The sequence below is a fragment of the Mchenga conophoros genome, linkage group LG18, assembly GCF_057382185.1.
Source record: "Mchenga conophoros isolate Kocher_MC1m ecotype Shallow Benthic linkage group LG18, M_conophoros_male_GT1.1, whole genome shotgun sequence".
NCBI classification, from domain to species: Eukaryota; Metazoa; Chordata; class Actinopteri; order Cichliformes; family Cichlidae; genus Mchenga; species Mchenga conophoros.
Genome location: NC_140543.1, coordinates 21,737,227 through 21,757,660, shown reverse-complemented (window position 1 = coordinate 21,757,660; position 20,434 = coordinate 21,737,227). Strand labels below are relative to the sequence as shown.

The window sequence follows — 20,434 nt, the reverse complement described above, 5'->3', positions numbered from 1 at the left end:
CTTTTTATGTAGTGTAGACCGCATTCTCACACCAGTGTCTGACTACACAGGTTGATATTAATTCATTTACTTTCAGATGAGAGGAACTGCTGAACACGAGATTATTACAAACTCGACTAATGTCAAAAGGCAGAATTATGGTTACCAAGAAGGTGGGAAAAGAAAAGAGGATGCTGGGAAGCCTGCCTTTCGAAGCGACGTGTGAAAGAACTACAGAAGGAGCAAACAGGTAAACAGAGAAAGAGAGATTTCCAACAAGGTGTGATAAGACAGTCTACAGATAAATATGAAATACTGTGAAATACATTTTTTTTTAAGATAATTGAAGGACAAAGACATTAAAACTGCCAAACAGGATGCAGCAAAATGTTCGAGAGCTCTCTCATGCATCTCCCTCTGTATGCCTCTTCTCTTTCTCTCCCCGTGCTGTACAGACTATCTTAATGGAAATCACCTCTCCATCTGAGACAGATGAGTGGCCCCAATCTGATTAGTTATTTACCTTCCTTCCATTTCCCTTTGTTCACTCATTAACACACAAAAACCACAGCGGCATTTTGAATCTCTCTTTAAGTCTGCCCTCCTCTACATCAAGTTATGCGCTGGTTTTTGTGTCATTTTACAGAAGCCGATAATCTCTATGGGTTTAGTGCCTTTACAAATGAGTGTGGCCGGTGCAGTATGAGCATTTAAGAGATCTTTACCACACATGAGGGCTTCCCTGTATAGCTAAGCATCTGTGCACGTGTGCTGTTGAAGAAGACGCTACACATGCTGGGTCATAAAAATGCATGAGACCGAGAGAACAGACACGGAGACATGAGAGCTCCCAAGCGATATAATGGCTCTCCTTTGGGTTTAAATCAGCACGAAGAATGTGTTACCTGGTGCAGTGTAATGCAGAAGAGGAAAGAGTACCTATTTTATATCTCAGACTCTAGAGCCTCAGAGCCCACTCACGCCTCTGCTGTAGGTGGTGCTGTGACACACACCAACAAAATGAGGCTGAATACTATAGTTCTAACTTATAGCTTAAAAAAAGAAAAGAAGTGTCTAACTAACAGGGCGACAGGCCATCAGCATCCAACCTAAAACCTCCGTGCCTAACAAATTTATCTGAATAAGGGGCCATTAAACTACAAAGCCTTTTGCTGAGAAATGAGTACCCAACTTTAGGAGGTTTGGCTCCGCCGAAAACACAACAGAAAGCTCCTGTCTCTCCCTGACACACATTCAACAAACCCCTCTAACACACTGTGCATGCATCACCCAGGCTTACAGCAGCCCTCTGTGCCTCTCAGAAGTAATAACAGCCTGATAACAAACAACTTTAAAGGTGCAATTTCAGCTTGATGGACTTTAACTAAAACTAATTCTGGTGATAGACAACAAACAAAACTCATCTGCAGTATTTACACTGTCCAAAATCTTTCTTTGTAAGAGAGATTCATTAGTGCATCAACTAAAAGCGTACAGCTGTATTCTCAGTCAGTAAAAAGGGCAAATAATATATACAAACATAAATTATTTCTCTGGCTTCAAATAAATATCATAACATCAAGAAAGCACTACCATAATTGTTCTAATAGCCAGATGCTAAGTGGTTCTCCAGCCACATTCTTTATGCTGACTTAAGTGTATGCTGAACAACCAGAACACAGTGTTCGCTATTCAAATGTTTATGTGACAGAGCAGCAGGACCATAAACAAAACTGTATTGCAGGTGGTGTGGGGGTGTAGATTCATCTTGATACAACAGTGACATCTTGTGGGCACTTACAAAAATGCTACTCCAACAAAATCCATTTAACACACCAACCACACAATCAAGTATTGCTTCTCTTAAAAATAAAGCATAAAATCCACCTTATTCAGATGAGTATTTAGTATGACCTGCAGCAATGTTTTTAAACACAACCTGATAGGATTATTCGCCACTAAATAATACAAAATACTAAATATCTTTACAAAGGAAGGATGGTTACTCCTGTTTCCTTTTACCAAAGAGTCCAAGTACTGAAATTTAGCACTCAGTTCATTATGGAAGCTTGCTTCCACCACTGAGAAAAACAAAACATTTTTTTTCATCCACAAGTCATAATTTCAGGCTAGCATCTCAAAACTTTGACTGCAGAAGAACACTGCCGCTAGCTAACTGCTCAGCGCGGAAACAGCACAGCAACAAATGGTAAAAGGCCTGTATTTATATAGCGCTTTACTAGTCCCTAAGGACCCCAAAGCGCTTTACATATCCAGTCATCCACCCATTCACACACACATTCATACACTGGTGATGGCAAGCTACATTGTAGCCACAGCCGCCCTGGGGCGCACTGACAGAGGCGAGGCTGCCGGACACTGGCGCCACCGGGCCCTCTGACCACCACCAGTAGGCAACGGGTGAAGTGTCTTGCCCAAGGACACAACGACCGAGACTGTCCAAGCCGAGGCTCGAACCGGCAACCTTCCGATTACAAGGCGAACTCCCAACTCTTGAGCCACGATCGCCCAACAACAACAACAACAACACACAGGGCGCCCTCTGACCCCGGAAGGACACACCGTCGCAGCGAGAGGGCGTCACCCGTCACTATGGCAACATAAACAAAACATAACTGTACAAACAGAACCCCCGAACAGCTCCGACCCGCTACATAGCCCCCACCTAAGGGGTCAGTCGTCCCCGACCACCCCATTATCCCACACAAAGTCCTGCAAATGTCCAGGTGCCTTCTTTTGGCGCACCGGCCGGTCACGACCGGCGGGAGAAAAGTCACTCGGGTCAGAACATGGGGTGCCACCATCATCCCACTTCTGACACCAATGTGGCGAGCTCAGACAACGAGGAGACGGAGGTGTCGTTTGGTCTTGCTTCCCGTGAGCTAGCCAGGGAGCACAGCCGTTTATTGACATCTGCAGAAGAACACTGCCTGTCACTGCCGCTAGCTAACTGCTCAACGCCAACAGCACAGCAACAACAACAACAACACACAGGGCGCCTCTGACCCCGGAAAGACACACCGTCGCAACGAGAGGGCGTCACCCGTCACTATGGCAACATAAACAAAACATAACTGTACAAACAGAACCCCGAACAGCCCTGACCCGCTACAATATATATCCTGCTGCTTTTACACACGCACTCACATAACTTTTGCTCAGCGATTCTCTGCGCGATCAACCTCTCACATGTTTAAGCTTGCTGCGGGAGATTTCACTTGTCATGTTTGCATAGTAAGCTAACGATTGATAAGACGATGTCGAGGAATTGGTGCGCAAATTATCATCACTCACCAATCAGTGTTGTCGCTCTCTATACACAGTTCGCGCGATTGCAAAGTGAAAGCAAAAAACAAGCGCAAATTCAAACGCGATTTCAATATGTCACATATTGACAGTGACTCACCGATGCCAATGACATAATTACCCAGCTACATTTCCGAAAGAATGCAAAAGCATTGACATATATTTTTCCTTCCCGCGATAGGCCGACGGGCAGGGCAGAGATAGATTTTGGTAGCCTGACTGGAAAAATCGCTAGCCACGGTACGTCGGGCTAGCGATTTTGCAAGCCCTATATCTGATTGAGGAATCACTCATCTTTGGAAAAGAGAGTTTATTACAGAGAAATGGCTCTTTCCAAAATAAAAGCTATACTACACGCTTCTTCTGGGCTATATTCTCAGCAGCATATTAAACATATCAGGTCCCCATAAGGATAATCATGTGCTAACGGCTGTCTAAATGACTCGGGTAAAGTTTGTAGCATGCCTGCTTGTTGTTTTTGTCTGCTTCCACTTGTCTTTGCACTAGGATGATGTCGGTGTAAATGTGCAGTCATATTTGTTGTGTTCCCACTAGTGCTGTCAGCGTAAATCTCGTTGAAATGACGTTAACGCCACAACACGGCAAATCTCCATTAACGAGCTACCGCCGATTGCCTATGCATGGGGCTGGACGGCCAACACGTTAACGAGCTAACTGTGCTAACACACTAGCTCCCACCCATGTAATTGAGCATTGCATGGCACATCCAACATACTGTTTTACTTTAGTCCATGACGCGCTTACCTTCAGGGTCATACGTCACATGAAAACCAAAATAGTTCCAAACGCCAGATCTGAATGAGAGTGGGGGAGGTCCATGTTGCAAGGAGAGCTTAACTTCTGTCTCGCTAGCTTGCCCTGCGCTCAGTGAATCTGCGTTCGACTACTCCGCCCAGGCTGCACTGTCGAGCGCAGATCCACCGAGCGCATCGTCAGAAGGAAAGTTGATAAAATAAATTAAAAATTTATTTTGTATTGTTTGATACATATGCGTACTGAACCGAAAGCACTGTATCGAACGGTTCAATATCGATACGAGTATCGTTGCACCCCTAATATATATATATATATATATATATATATATATATATATATATATATATATATATATATATATATATATATATATATATATATATATATATATATATATATATACCTAACAGCCACAACATTAAAACCAACCCTCTCTTAAGTGAATGATAGTGATTTCCTGTAACAATGCAATACAGGCTGGCATTGGTGTTGAGGACAGCACAGGACACCCCAGAGGTTTTGCGTCACCACACGACATAAGGCAGGTGGAAGAAAATCCTCATTTAGCATGTGTATTTAGATCGTTTTTGATTCTCACATTTTGGTGTAAATGTGAGGAACCACAGCACAATAATATGCAAATGTATGCAAATCAAATCAGATCATCTACTCCATTAGAAGAAGGTTTGTGCTCGTTTATATTGTTTTCGAGGATTCTGTCAACATAACAAATGAGTCACAGTAACAGACACCAGCGTGATGATATAACGTTTTATAAACACTGGAGATTTTTTTTGTCTAAAATAAATGTCCCAGACGCCGCACGATTTGCCAGTTTTCTGATGTACTGGGTTTTATCATGGTTGTTGATGTTTAAAGAAAATTGGCCATTTTCAGTTAATACTGAGCTCCAAGTAAAGGACCCGATTTAAAAACTCTCTTCCTCTCATGCAGCCACATGTTAACTGCATTAATACTTTTCATGTCAGAGTACTCAGGCCGCTTCCATTTCTATGCAAACAGCTGCCTGGCTGGATTTAATTAATAACAGTGATTATAATGGCAGTAATGACAACCGTGAGGGTGATATGCGACAGTCCTGATGAGAAACGCTGGCAGGGATTTGTCCCTTTATGTGACAGCACACAGCGGAGAGGTGACAAGAAGCGGGGGCGAGAGATGAGGCCCGACATGTGACACAGATCTGCCATTCAGATCAGGATTTCCGACCTCTAATTCTCCAGGACGATCGCTCCGCTTCCCACAAAAAAATTTCATGTGGCATTTTTCTTTCTCTATGTACACCATATTGAGGTAATAACGAACAAATGGACACGTTAAAAGTAAAAAATAATACAAAAAATAGAGAAAACTACCTACCCAGTATCAATATAGAGTCCTCTTTCTTTACAAATCTTTCCAGAATGTGCTGGAATTTGGAGAAACCCCCCAACCAGTCATAGCACTGCTCCATCGTGTATCTTTCATCCCAGTAGGCGACGTCTTTGTACCTGGAGTTGTTTTCTGGCAGGTAGTCCATATTCTCTGGAGCATGACAAAAATATGTAGCATAACACTGTGTCAGACTATAACGAGACTTCTTTTGTGTGTCGCTAAATCTGTTTTTGCTACAGTGCAGTGATGCATTTCACTGTGCTTTTTCCATTTCATTGTGGTTTCAGCATTGTCATGGGTTTTTTTCTGTCAATTTACAGACCAAATGATTGGCTGCGAAATTAATCAGCTAATAAAATACATAAAATAATACAAAATGTTAAGACTGCCCAGGTTACTGTAAAATAAATTGATTTGTTTTTACTGTGACTCATCTTTATGAGAGAAAAAAAAGCTACTGGAGGTTTTTTCTTTAATTATTTCATTACTTTTTGAGTTTGACATATTTTTTTTTGACACATTATAGGCAAACAAGTAATTTACAAAAGTTTAAATTCCCACAATCATTTGGCAAATACAGGAAATCGCTTTTTGGCACAACACTTGTATTCAAACTGTTGTGACTGATTTGTTGACCTGTAATCTGTCAAAATCTCATGAATTACATATTTTGAAAAATATTTTAACTCGGAAAAAACGGGACTGATTATAATGCAGAACACAAATCAGAGTCAAAACGATACCTGAAAAATAGTTGTTTTTTTTAATTTTATATATTACACCTTCATAAATCCTGTTTACTACAGCCTATTTACTAATGTAAACAAGTTTATTAGACATTAAAAATAACATATACAAACACTTGCAGTCACTTTTTGGCAGGGTCGTGCATAGACCTGGCAGACAGCAACACTGTAGTGAAACAACGCCAAATAAACACAACAAACAGACGCTACTTCAATGTTGTGACAAACTCTTAAACTTCCCTCGCCACCTATTCAGCGACTGTAGATAGAGCGCATGCGTGGATGCGGCGGACTACCTCTCGCAGCCAGTTCAGTTTGTTCATGTAGTTGACAACAAAAGATTGCACAAAATACGATAGTCATTTACCTACCTTCTTATTTTTTCCCCTCGTTTTGTCGTTAACTTCAGCAGCTTTGTAAAAAAATTTTTAAAAAGGCCGTTTCCTGGGTGGGAATGAATCCACGTGTTAACAGAAACAACAGTCGTAGGACCGAGTGAGCTCACTTTCACTCTCACGTTTCTATCAAAATAAAGCTTGGTACTACAGAAAGTAGAGTGAGCCCCGTCTTAAACTTCCCTCATTTGATAAAAATCGCTTGAACAGAAAAATGTTGTCTCTGAGTTTTTCTATTTCTTACGAGTCAACGCTTTAAAGGAGGCGGAGCGATACAATTCAACAGTGCGGTGTCTAGAGTCGTGTTGCTTTCACGTACTCTTTGTAAAATCTGTCAAATCGCCACGGTGCATTCAAGCGATCTGCGTTTGTTACAATAAATGTAGAAAAACTTTTTATACAGTCATCGGTTTGTTAAAACTGTTCTTCAAATTAAGAAAAAGAAGAATGCATAGGCCTACTTGGTATTTGTTCTATAGTCTTGGTTTCTATAATTAAACCAACTACTAAAGGAAGAGAAAATGTGTGCGCACAGCATAAAATGAGTCCAAAAGTGATTTGGTTCCTTTCCCGCTTCAAACTTTAATTTGAATGATGATGAGTGATGATGATTAAATGATGATTACTTATCAACCCTCATATGTTGAACTATAAAAAACAATTCTAGTGTTTCATGATGAGGTGGCTTTTAAAGAAAGAATGATCACATTAACAAAACTGCAATAATTTATAGAGAAGTTCCTCACAGGACACACAAAGCAAGGTCAGGGGTGGAAACCAAATTCATATTTTGTGCTACATTTCTTATTACATTATGTGCTTTCTGTTCTCAGTTAGCTCAGCTGAATACATTTGTACTGAAGAATAATGCCCAGTCACAGCTCTTTTGTTTATCAGCTCTGCCCGTGAACACTGTCTGTGTTGGTCAAACAGCTAACCGCACCCACCAAAAAGAAAACAAAGAGAAAAGATTGCATCTGCAAGAAAGTTTTAATCATTAAATTGCACTTGTATCAAAACAGTTTCCCTGGAAATGAATAATTTCAAACAGGAAGAATGCTGAACAATGTGACATTTGTCTTCTTTTTGTTGTTATTTATTCCACCCTGATTACCAAATCATGGTACACATCAAGGCATACGCCTTTAATGTAATTACCGAGAAAACAGAAATTAGGTTTTAGTTATTTTGGGGAAATTCTGATTACCGGTAGTCTTCCTTGCTCCTCTCACCTACTACATCATTATGCAGATGTAATGTTGTACTTTCCCCTGCAGATGGTAGTATAATACTGCTGTCTTAAACGTTTTGCTTCTTACTACCTGCTGAAAGAAACCCAATAACCCTGCTCATTCAATTTCAGTCTCTGTTTTGGTGATTTGCTTAAAATTACACTGTAAAGTCTGTGGCATCTATACCTGAACAAATTCATGGCCCGCATCCTCATAATCAAGAGCTTCTTTTGCTGTCTCAGACTCACTGGAGTGGTTCTTAAACTGTTGTGGGCAAACCTGAGGTCTCATTTTTATCTGTGAACAGCTGAAAAAGGGAAATTCTTATGCTGTGAGTGCAGCACTTCCCATTCAGTTAATTTTATGCTTATTTGTATTTTATAATTACTAAACTCTAAACAACTGTAGTCCCGTAGATACTAGAACAGGGGGTAGGCAACCTTTCTGATGAGCAGTGCCATTTAAAATTTCCTCAGAAGTCAGTGTGCCATATGATTGCATTAGCAATAAATTTAATAACACTCTGTATCAACGGTTACACACTACATAGAACCACTTTATAGAATTATATTTGTTCGCAGATGTCGGCAGCTATCAGCGAATAGTTATCAGCTATTTTGAAACAAAAAAAAGACACTTTTTATCCATAACAAGAACTCCATATCAGCAAATGAACTGTACAACAGAAAATGCAAATGCTATTTATGGTCTCCTCACAACAATGATAAGAAAAATAAACTGGGCCAATATGGCATGTTTGTTAATACACTCTGATCTCTGGTCTCCCACTCAGAGACACAGATCTCCAAGTGTCCAGCATTCAGACGGCTACCTGAGGACACTCATGTGAGAGAAAACCTGCTCACACAGATATGTAGAGCCAAATACTGTCAATAAGGCCTCTGCAATGTTCTGAAGACAGTTAAACTTGTCAGGTAGTGATGTCCAGCAGGTGACAATGCAAGCTCCATGAACACGCGCAGCTATGGATTCCAGCTGCTTCAATGTTATATGTATGATTTCTATACATTTTACGTCAGATAAAAACTTTGGTTGTAAGCTTCAGATAATTATTTAATAACAGCTAGACATTTTAAATGAGAATAAGAAAGTATTTCTTTGTGCCCACCTCTCCCTGTTAATGCCCTACCTGGGCCCCTGGCAACACTTTGCTAGATCTGCCCCTGCACAGTTACCAGCTGTCAGCTACTTAGAAAAGGATCCTGGTGTTATTTGTCTCTCAGAAACAGTTCAGAACTTCCCTTCAACTCATTCATGTCACCTTAAAGGTAAACCTGTTTCTCCATCACCTGTTCAGCTCTGATGATTCAGTAAGGACATCTCCTGGTTTCATCTTCATGTTTCCCTCTCATCACATAACCAAACCGATATCATGACAGCAGCTTTTACAGCTGTGGCTCCAGCAAACATCAGCTGATACTACAAAGTAATATTAAATACATTCTAACAACAGCTGATCAAGCTTAAACGTGCAGCTGTTGTTTAACGTGACATGTGCTGGTTTCCTCTTTCTGGCAAAGTGGGCGATAAACAAACAAGAGAGAAAAGCCGATCAGCTGATCATTGATCAGGTTCATGATTGAAGAAGAAACAGGAGAGAGAGGGGGGAGAATGAGAGAAGAAGAGGCAGCTGTGCAGCTTAAAGACAGAATAACTCCAGCTTTGTGTCTTTTTCTATTCTAGCTGAAGTCCGGGACAAACTGTCCCTTTTCAACACCAAACGCCTAATATTTTCTCTGAATGCGGGACGATTCCGTCTTTTTACGGGATGGTTGGCAACTCTACTAACTAACCTTGTGAATTAAATAAAGTTCAACATCAGTAACATCACAGCACCCACCCAGCTGTATAGAAACTCCATCATGCTAGCTAGCACGCAGTACCAGTTATTGTAACTGACTGTAAAAAGTCAGCACAACGAAAATAAACTGCAGTTAAACACTTGACCGCAGTACCTAAACTTGGTTTATATCTGACCCAGATAGACTGCAGGTCATAACGTCTTACCTGAAGAGCAGTTCACCTGACACTCGGACCGGCCTCAGGGCTCTCCTCCTCCTGCCTCCCCTTTCTCTCATCCACCTGCTGTCCTCCACCACTTGCTAATTTTACTGAATCTAGCCACCACCAAACAACTGAGTTATTTTTACACACCGACCAACATCTGGCCAATCCACCACCTTTCATTGTTTATACCGTTACAAAGAAAAAAAAAGTCACCGGGCCACCGAGCAAATGCCCAGGATGGCCAGTCCAGCTATGGTCGTGCCATCAGTTAACCCTTCGCGTGCAAACTGTGGCACGCATGCCTAGAGTTGCCGACCCCTGAAGTATCGAAAAGGATTTTCACTGTTATTGCCACTTTGCCATTATGGACAAATATTCATAAATGAACAGAGTAAACCCTCACAGTATCTGAACGTCTAATATAACTTCAAATACAGTTATTTTATACTAATGCAATTCTTTCTTTCTTTTTTAAATAAAAGACAGTCATCATATTAAGGGTGTAGTGGCATTTTTTTTCTCATAGTGAAAAAGCCAAACTGATCATTTGAAACAATCCATGGGATTATTAACACCAGTCTTATATGTATTGTGGACACCATCAGCTTCAGGCAGCTCTATAATAAGGCTAATGCTGCAACTTGCACTTGACTTTAGGAGGAAATTACATAAATTCTTGCTTTAGCGCTAAATAGTGCTCCAGCCAAATGGTCAGAAACAGTCAACTGTGAGCCCACAAAAATATTACAAATTTGTGTGGGCTCACATTTTCTAAGTGCCACATACTAATGTACTAACCTGCAATCCAGGCTGACTGTGGAAAAGGCACATGTAGTATGCTGCCCACTAAGATGAAGGGTCCTGCATGAGTGGAACAGAACCCACTCTGGTTAAATGTACACCTGCTCCTGCCTACATCATTTCACCATAAAGCCATAGTGGTCCCATATGTATTATATTATATATTATAACATATAATATATTATATTAAACATACTGAACAAGACTGTTAAATACTACAAATTTACCATATTCTAAAATGCAGAAACATTTATTTAAAATATAGTTTTGTAGCTTTAATTTACAAGAGATCCTGTGAATTTTTGTATGCTTTATGTTAAATAAAAAGTGTGTAAAACACTTAAACTTACAGAAAAGTATACTGTTATTAGTCGGGTTTTATTATGTAATTCTATCTAAAACATTTTGGAAATTTAATCCATATGTAATAAAATGATATATCAACCAAAAAAAGTGCTAATACTATTGCAAAACTAGTAATTGGGTTTATAATTTATAATTTATTATTGTTTTGTGATGATAAAAAAAATACTTTTTACATTTTTAGGTGTAACTTTATAGAAACATTTCTGATATCTTTACTATTATCTTTACCTTAAAAGGATCACTCATTTAAATTTAATGGATTCCCAGAAAATGTTATTGCATTTACAGTGTCCCGTTACAAATGGTATCACCTGAACTTTGATTGTTAGGATATGTTTTCACATAAAATCGTATATTTAATGGATATGAGCCTTTGCAGAGTTATACTTGTTAAAATATGAGTTTTACTTTTAAAAATAATCTTATAGTATTTCTGTAATACAGCATTAACACACTAATACAGTACTTCAATTTGCAACATGTCAGTTAATGAACAAACAAATATGTAAAATTACACAACCTATTACTTTACAGCTTATTTTTACTCATTGTATTCATTTTTAATATGTATTTACAAATTAGAATAAAATGTATTTAATAATATTATATATTAAATAAGTGCTGTATAGTTGTGAATTTTTTCATGTTATTTTACTGGAGACGTGTTAACTCAGTCAATTTATGTAATTTTATTGATTTAATGAACAGGAAAACTTTGTGATCAAAAAATTCTGTTACATGTTTAAATTGTTAGATTGATTGATTGATTGATTGATTGATTGATTGATTGATTGATTGATTGATTGATTCACAGTGAACTACACCTTGTTCTCCTGCAATTATATATAATTGCCAACAGAGTCATGTCATTATCACTTTAACTTGTGTGTCCCATTTATATGACCCAGTCCAGAATGTACACGCAGGCATTGTTAATGTTACGGAGTCCTTGTGTAGCTGTGAACAGAGGGGTCTCCACAGGACCCTGAAACCTCAACCGTCATTAATATTTTTGTTTTTTACCAGGAACGTGATGTTACTGATGTTACTACTGTCTTCTGTGGCCCGTTTGTCTCCTTTATATTACATTATAATGTCTGCAGGCAGCAAAGAAAAGTAAATGCTGTTTTATGTGCACTTTAAATGCATTTGAAAGTCTTATTTAGTGACTTGATTAGCTCCCCTTCAGTGGTTATGAAGCAGGTTGACGCAACACATGGTTAAACTGAACTTACTGTGAGACATTTTGAGAAACATCTGAAAAAATAGTCCATCCACTCATCCTCACATTTCCCAGCTGGGCTCGTTGGACTTGTGTATGCGTGACTTAAAATAACAACATCAAGAAATCATTGTAAACAGTGTAGTCTCACTGTGGAGCAGCGTACACCGAAGCTGCATCATTATGTAACCTCACGGTGAACAAGGTACGATTATTTTAGTGATTTGTAACGGGAGAAGCCGCAAAACAGCCAATTCTCAAGCTTTTCGCTGGAGAAGTGGAGTCGTGTGAGGAAGTGGAGACAGATAACCATGTCCAGTCCAGTCAGACCCGCGCAAACGCCGGGATCCGTCTTGTGGAGATGCGGAGAATAATTTGCCACAGATTCCTCTGCATAGTGGAGGCACTATCACAGACCACGTGAGAGGAATATTCAATGACGGTCCCCGACAGACCGGTTCATCTCTGTTGGCACTCCTCTGCTGGGTGACATGGACTCCTGGACGCTATACACTCTTAGCTTTACAGAAACGAGCGAAGAGGGAGGGCGACACTCTGAATGTAACCTCTGATCGCTTTTCTCTTCTTTTTCAGGTCTTTTTGTTTCTTTTTCTCCCCCTTTCTTCTTCTGTTCTCCTCTCCGGCAGTTAGAGGGAGTATGGCTTGGCCGTGCATCAGCAGAGTCTGCTGCCTGGCTCGTTTCTGGAATCAGTTCGACAAATCGGACCTCTCCGTCCCGCTCACCATCCAGAACTACTCGGACATCGCCGAGCAGGAGGTGCGGTCCGTCACCAAGCAGGTATCCGCTTCGGAGCGCGCACCCGGCAATAACTACACACCAACTCCGGACACGCGTGCCAAAGGCTCCCCTCATGCGCCCGCGGATGGCACTGGGACCCGAGGATCTTTCAGGTCACGGAAGGAGCCCAGCTACAAGCCCCGGGAAGACTACCACCCCCCGGGAGTACCTTTCCCCAGTGTTACGCAGTACAAGCAGGATTTCAAACCATGGCCCATCCCCAGGAAGGAGAATTTCCCGTGGATTAATAACGAGGGGAGCAGGGCAGACTGTGTGTCGGACAGCCCGGTGAATACTTACCACGTCCAGGGTCAGCCTGGGGAGAGCCGGGGGGGGAGAGAGGAGAGGGGCAAGGGGCAGAGATGGGGGGAGCAGCAGGTGATGGAGGAGAGCAAAACCAGCTCCTACAGGTCTGAGATCCTCTCTCACCTTGTTTCAGCACCGAGCGCTGTTCACAGCGGTGTGCCGCTGATGTGCTCATGCCTGCTTTGATGCTTAATTAGACTTTAATTTATTACTAGTTCAGCGACTTCCAAGGTCGAGCCAACAAGCATGCGTGGAGACGAGGGCTCATTAAATAATTCTCTCACACGTTTCATATTCGTATATGGTACAGCGCAAGTATGGTGTAGGATTTGTGCTGGCACTGTATCCCCTGTATGAGGAGGTCTGTGTTTTTCAACCTTTTCTAGCTTTTAATCCTTTAAAATGGGATTTTTTAAAAAGGTTGATTCATGTGAATACATTTCAAAGATGAAAAAACAAACATATAACCCCCTCAGATACTTTTCATGACCTCTGGTTCATTTAGACCCCAAGGCAGAGTTAGTATATACACTTTGGGAATTGAATTCATACATTACAGCCAAGATACTGATAAACGCCCACATGTTTCATCAGGACTCTTATTCTGCAGTTTGCTGCATCAGCTGTTAAAGAATGGAATATATTAAGCCCAATTCAAGATTACTAGCACATTATTTTGTCTAATTTCTCCATTAATTTAATCTTTGTTATTACTTCATGCTCCAGACGTCCCCCTCCAGCTTTGTCACTCTACTAATACACTTCTCTACCTCCAGGCAAGAGTACAGGCCTTGGGCGGGGGTGCGACCAGCCAAAAGTGCGAGGAAACCCCCCCCAGCTCAGTACTCCAGCCCTGGGACAGAAGCCACTCACGTCCCACGTGAAACCAGCTACCAGGCTGCCTACAGGGGGGAGGTTGGCAGGTCCATGGGTCTGCATCAAGGAGAACACGTGATCCCATCCGCTGCCTCCAACATCCAACCTGCCGCTGTCCCCCAGCCTGCCCCCACTGCCCTTCAAGCCTACAGATTGCAGAGTCCATCCAGCCTCCAGCAGAGCATCCTGCCTGAGAGGACTGAGCTCAGTGGAACAATCAAAGGAGAGGTAGGCGCATAATCATTGAGTTCAAGGAGCCATGTTTTATGTCTAAAGTTTAAAGAAAACCACACACAGTTCATTGTTAGAGCTGCACGTTTAAATCCAGGCTCGCTCATCCTGAAAGTCATCTTCACTCATCTCCCCGGCGGCCTGTTGCTGTTGGGGCATCACAGAAAAGTGATACAGCATTCTGTCCCCGAGAGGCTCAAAGTGACCCAGCTGTTTAAAACAGGCCATGTACCGTGTTAGGTAACAGTGCTGGTGCTACACTCTCTACTGTGGCCTGAATAAAACTGGGTTGATGAGGACAACAAATTACATGTGTAATTCTCTGAACTGCAGTCCATTTCAGTCAGCTAACTGACTGACATCTGTCTAGAAATCAGTGCTGATCATAGCTGCAATGAAACGTGTGATCCTTTAATCTTTGCTGTTATTAAAAGAGGTTATTTCTCTTTATGACACAGCACAGTGCTTCTTTAGATAGCCAATGGAACTCCAGTGATATCATATACATTATATACATACAAGTATAACCATATGCTCTCAGATTGCAGATTTATAGGGCTTTGCCTGAGCAACAACCATACAGAATAACTCACAGCTAAATAATAAGGTGACGCTCAGCAAGGGTCATATAAGGCCTGCACAATGCAGATTTTTAGGGAGAAAATTTGATATTTATTTGTTGACTGATATTCTATATTGCTATGTATAGAAAGTATGTTTGAGTTACACTGAATATTAAACTTTTTGGGTCATACATAGTATATGAACAAAAGTACTGGGGTTACTACACATTACACATACAGGAGCTGCTTATCCGTGAAAACCAATGCAATGAATTTCCCAGTGTGCAGTTTTTTGTGCCGATGTTAATGCAAGAGAAGGTTTGGAGCTCTGCAGCTGTTGAGTCAGCAGCCCTATATGCACTTCACACGATCTGAAACTTTGTCTCTGGGTTGCTGTGGTTGCTAAATGCGTCCACTTTGCAACAATATCACTCACACCTGATGGTGGAATATCTAGTAGAGAAGTACTGATTTGTTGCAGCGGTGGTGTCCTATTACTCCACCATGCTCAAATTCAGTGCGCTCTTTAGAACGAGACATTCTTTCACAAATGTCTGCGAAGCCCAAATGCGTGCCGAGGTGCACAGGTGCGGCCATGTGACTGAAAACACCTGAATTCTAAGGTTAAGTGGTGTGGTTCAAGACTTATTCTGTGATGCTACTCTACTGCATGTGTTACAGGCAGCACTATGCTTCCATTATATAATTTCTAAAGTATCATACTTCTTCATTAGTTTCTCTAAAAATAATAATAACTATAATAAAACTGGTGCATATCTGACATAAAAGTACTGAGTCTGCTGCCTGCATGCTCTCTCAGGTCAGCTGTCAGCTGATACTTAGGGAGACAGTTTTTGGGGAATCTCCAGAAGTTTAGTGCCATCCTTCTCCTCCGCCCTCAACACTCAGTGCCATCTGCCACTGGAGATCTGGGCAGCTGTGGGCTGGACCCGGTCAGATCTTCATCTGTGTTACAACAGCTGCCCCAGTAACATCTTAAGCCGACTGGTTTTCAGGGAGATCTGGCACACGTGCTCTTCTGGTGAAACGAACACGTGGCTCTCACTTTAGCAACTGTTTGAGAGACTCGGTTAAAAAAAACAACAATTCGTGCACGAGAGCAGAACGATACGACTTTGCAGTTATTTGCATCACTTTCTGAACAAAGCTTGGTCCGTTAAGCTGCAGCATACCTCGGTTTTGCTGTGTGATGCTAATGGAGGTTGAAGGGATGGGATGTTAATGGCAGGACACAGACTCTAATAATAACACTGGCCCAGTTGGAGTGAGAGTTCAGGGCACATTAAGAAGAGATGTGCTGCTGCCAGTGGGCCAAGCTTCAGAAAGAGTGCAGTAGATATTTCCTGTACATTCTTATTGTGCCGTCTTTCAGCGTTGCATGCACTTTGTCTGGCATACCACAATCTGTCAGTGTGACACAAGCCCAGCCTGGCGGCATTAGATAATCCACCCCGGTTACCGATGGCCCACTCATTGCCGACTCATTTATTGACTCACTAACCCCCTGCAGAGGTGTCTGACCAAGCATTACACATCCCACTCCAGTACACATTATACTGGGTCATAGTATTCAGCTGGTATTTGTCCATATCTGGTGTTTTATGATCAGCATTACCATCAACCATCTTCATTCAGCAGGCAGACCGGCAGCTCATTAAAAGATGTAACGGTTAACTTGATGGTAATCTGCTCCTGATGAAAAAGAAGGTGGGCAGCCATAAAACTCTCATTACTGTTTAAATCAATTTGTGCCCCCTCCCCTCACCTATAACAGATCAAATCCGTCTCGAAAGACAAAAGCTGGCTCAGATTTCATGACGTAAAAAAACAAAACAGCAATGCTTTTTTCTTTTTTTAAAGACGAGAGCGCTGCGTTCATCTTGAACTCACTGAACTTGCAAACCCAATTTAACGCATCCCGGGGAGAGGAGGCATCGAGGTGAGAGAATGAACCTCAGTTAAACCTGACACCCCGTTAGTTTGCAGCAGCGTGTGTATGTGTGTGTGTTTGTGGAAGCAATCATTCCTGGCAACTGCATCGCAAGGCAAACAGATTTGTGAGGATGGCTTGTATAATCTGCAGTGTGTGTCAGGGATAAGCAAGACAAAACCACCAGTGCGCAGAGTGAAAACCACGGCAGGAGCGCTTGTGACAAATCCTTGGTTATTTCACATTTAGCTCACAGGCAGCGAGCAGCCTCCTGAGATTTCTCTCCCTTGCAGGTCATTGGCAATCCTTCATAACTTGCGACTACAGTGTATTAAGAGTGCTGCGTTCTTCTATGGCAGGAAGAGAGATGCACAGTCGAGTCAATGGCTTTAAAATGCATGAAGCGGATTAAATGGCCTGCTGGGAAAATCTAACCTAAAATTTCCGGTTACCTCCATTTACTCATTTGGCAGGGGGGATGGCAAATCCCTGCATTGGAATCTGATTTTTCCACCTCCTCTAACAGGCTCGGAAAGCGATCTGAAGTTGTTGTGTGTCGGAGTTGTAGATGGTTTTCTGATCAGTCAGCGTTACCCCATTCATTTCCCTGCTTCGCCCCCATAAGTCAGCCCTAAGTTTCTACAGTTCTACATGTGTTATTTTTCTCTTTCCTCCCTCATTTTTGCCAAGCTGTCTCCCCCTATTCTTTCACTTGGACGTCATCCTCGTTCCCACGCTGCTCAGGACTACAGAGGAAGTGTCCGGTGCCAACTTGGCACTGTTTATATAGAGAAGTGAGGATTGTACTAAAACCAGGGGAAAGGCAAAAAAAGGAATGAGGGGGAAGAGACTCAGACCGGGGGGTGGGGGATGATGCACTGTGTGATAGATAAGTGATGGAGATGTGGGGGGAGGGGAGCAGTGTGTGATGGATTATCTGTTAAAGTGCAATGTTGCATTGGGTTGCAGTCTCGTTTGGCACCAATCTAATTTAGGAGAGAGGCAGACCTGGCTGCTGCACAGAGCAGAGAAGACAGTGTGTGTGTGTGTGTGTGTGTGTGTGTGTGTGTGTGTGAGAGAGATTGTGTTGGGGGTTGAAAACAGTCACACAACAATCCAACTTGCTAAACAAAAAGTGTTGCCTTCCCTGCCACCCACAAGGCTGTATAGTCAGACTCACAGTGGAGCTGGGACCACAGTCTGAAGGACTCTCCAAAGATTTTGTGCTCTGATTGGCCGACAAAAAGCTGCCACACTTCAGCTAGATATGCAAGTAGAAACTGAAGAAGTCTGGGCCCGCTATAACGGGCAGATCTATTAATTGCTAGAGAGAACAGAGTGTGGTCAATGTCTCCATGTTTTATTCACTGAAGCCCAGATTAAAAGTCTGGCCAGATTTTATTTTCTTTTTTTGGGAGGAATGGGGGAAGCTGTCATCAGCAGAACAGATCAGCACTAAAGAGGGAAAAAAGCAACCCAGCCCACACTGCTAGCACTCTGACAGCAAGACCTGATGTTATTTGACAGCTTAGTCCGTCCAGTGTCCTCTCATTTCACGGGTGTGGCGTGAGCATCACAGCTGCTGCACTCGCTCCCATTTCCCTGACCACTTTAGAAGACTGCTGTTACACCTGTCACTCTTTATCTGTCTTGCAGGAACATCTGGTGAGGACCAAACTCCCTCCAAACCCTTCTGCTGTCTTTCAAAGCGGATCTTCGAGGGTCTTCAACATCTGACGCCTGCTGCCATTCTGCTTTGAGGAGTCGACACGGGAAATGTCCTCACTTCATTCCACAACACAAGAATCTATGCAAGGGAATGTATTGTTGGGAAGGCTGTGGAGCCACGGACTCAGCATCCCAAATGGAGATAGTTAGACAGCTCTTTCCTCCCCCCATCCCCCACACTCCTTCCTGCCCCTGTTGCAATGGAAATGAACACGCATGTAATGAAGTTGATTTTTTTTTTTTGGATGTTTTTGCATAAACGCACAAGAAACTGGCTGCTCTGTGTGTTGGTGTGTGAATTTGTGTGTGTGTGTGTGCCTGCTGATTGGTCCTTTCACTGAACATAGAAAAACAAAAAAACAAACAAACAGTGTGCACCAGTGATGAAGTGACCTTTACCCGCGTAGACTACTGTGTTGCCCTTTGGTGTTGCTAGAAATCTGCTTGAAAATAATTTATTTCCTCAGCATCTATTTGGTTTGTCAGTTTGGAAAAAGTATTAGTTGGTCTCAATTTTTTTGTAAATCTGTTGTTAAAGAAAAAGAGCAAATGAGTAATGTAAGATAAATGACAATAAAAGATCATTAGCTAGGTTGTTACTTTCAGATGCCTCCTCAGTTGTATTTCTTCCTCCCATTGCCCTGTTAGTCATGTTTACCCTTTTCACTCTTGATTGCAGTTAAGAGCCAGTTAATCTCTCTGGTGAACTGAACCCAACTTCTAATTCACAGCAAGAAAGTGAGCAGTTACACTCACTGGTCACTTTATTAGGTATAGCTTTTCAACTGCTTGTTAGTTCAAATATCTAATCAGCCAATCACTTGGCAGCCACTCATTGCATATTAGTCATGCAGACATGTTCAAGGTGACCTCCTGAGAGCAGCTTCAAATCGAGCATCAGAATAAGGAAGAAAGGTACTTAAAATTAGTGATGCTGCTGGTGCCAGACAGGCTGGCAAGAGTATTTTTAGACACTGCCGATCTGAAATTTTCCCACACAACCATCTCTGGGGTTTATAGAGCCTGGACCAAAAAAGAAAAAACATGCAGTGAGCTGTAGTTCTCTGGATGAGAATACCTTCTTGATGTCAAAGGTCAGAAGAAAAACGCAAGACTGCTTGAAGCAGCCACTACAACTAGGGTATGCAGAAGAGCATCTCCTAATGTACAACTCATCCAACTCTGGAGTAGATGGGCGGCAGCAGCAGAAGACCACACCGAGTGTCACTTGTGTCAGCAAAGAATAGAAAACTGAAGTTACAGATCACGCGGGCTCAACATGGTTTGACACTCAACGAGGAAGTTCACTGTACTCAATGACCTCCACAGTCACCACATCTCAAACCAATAGAGCAGCTCTGACATGTGGTGGAACAGGAGATTCACATCATGGATGTACAGCCGACAAACCTGCAGTAACTATGTGATGTTGTCGTGTCAATATGGCCCAAAATCTCAGAGGAATGTTTCCAGCACCTCGTTGAAAAAGTTGGTAAAACCCAGAATGAACCTAATAAAGTGGCTTTTAAGAGTGTATATAAAAAGAGTCAAATCAGTCCTTTAAAATAATATTATTGTGGACAGTCCAGACAAACACTGAGCATATTTGCATTAGTCTCACTAATAACCATTTAAAAACTTGCACAGGTGTGTAATTTGAGAAACTAGCTGTTTACTTGATAAGTAGCCTGTAACAGGCACCTGTGTCACTA

General features: G+C 41.9%; 2 protein-coding genes across 2 annotated transcripts in view; one reads left to right on the top strand and one right to left on the bottom strand.

Moving 5' to 3' along the window:
* The window catches only part of ece2a (endothelin converting enzyme 2a), a 103,760-nt gene extending 96,855 nt beyond the window's left edge, over positions 1–6,905 (bottom strand). Inside the window, exons 1-2 of the mRNA XM_085253795.1 lie at positions 6,596–6,905; positions 5,464–5,628 (exon numbers count right to left, since the gene is read on the bottom strand). Of these exons, the coding sequence (XP_085109921.1) occupies positions 5,464–5,623 (160 nt within the window). The 5' untranslated portion in view covers positions 5,624–5,628; positions 6,596–6,905. The remainder of the gene's footprint in view (positions 1–5,463; positions 5,629–6,595) is intronic.
* Positions 6,906–12,312: 5,407 nt separating this feature from the next.
* map6d1 (MAP6 domain containing 1) lies at positions 12,313–19,327 on the top strand. The gene is made up of 3 exons (XM_085255236.1): positions 12,313–13,477; positions 14,150–14,477; positions 18,651–19,327. Exons 1-3 carry the CDS (start codon positions 12,927–12,929, stop codon positions 18,729–18,731), a joined length of 960 nt encoding a protein of 319 aa, XP_085111362.1. The 5' UTR covers positions 12,313–12,926; the 3' UTR covers positions 18,732–19,327.
* Positions 19,328–20,434: the final 1,107 nt, after the last annotated feature.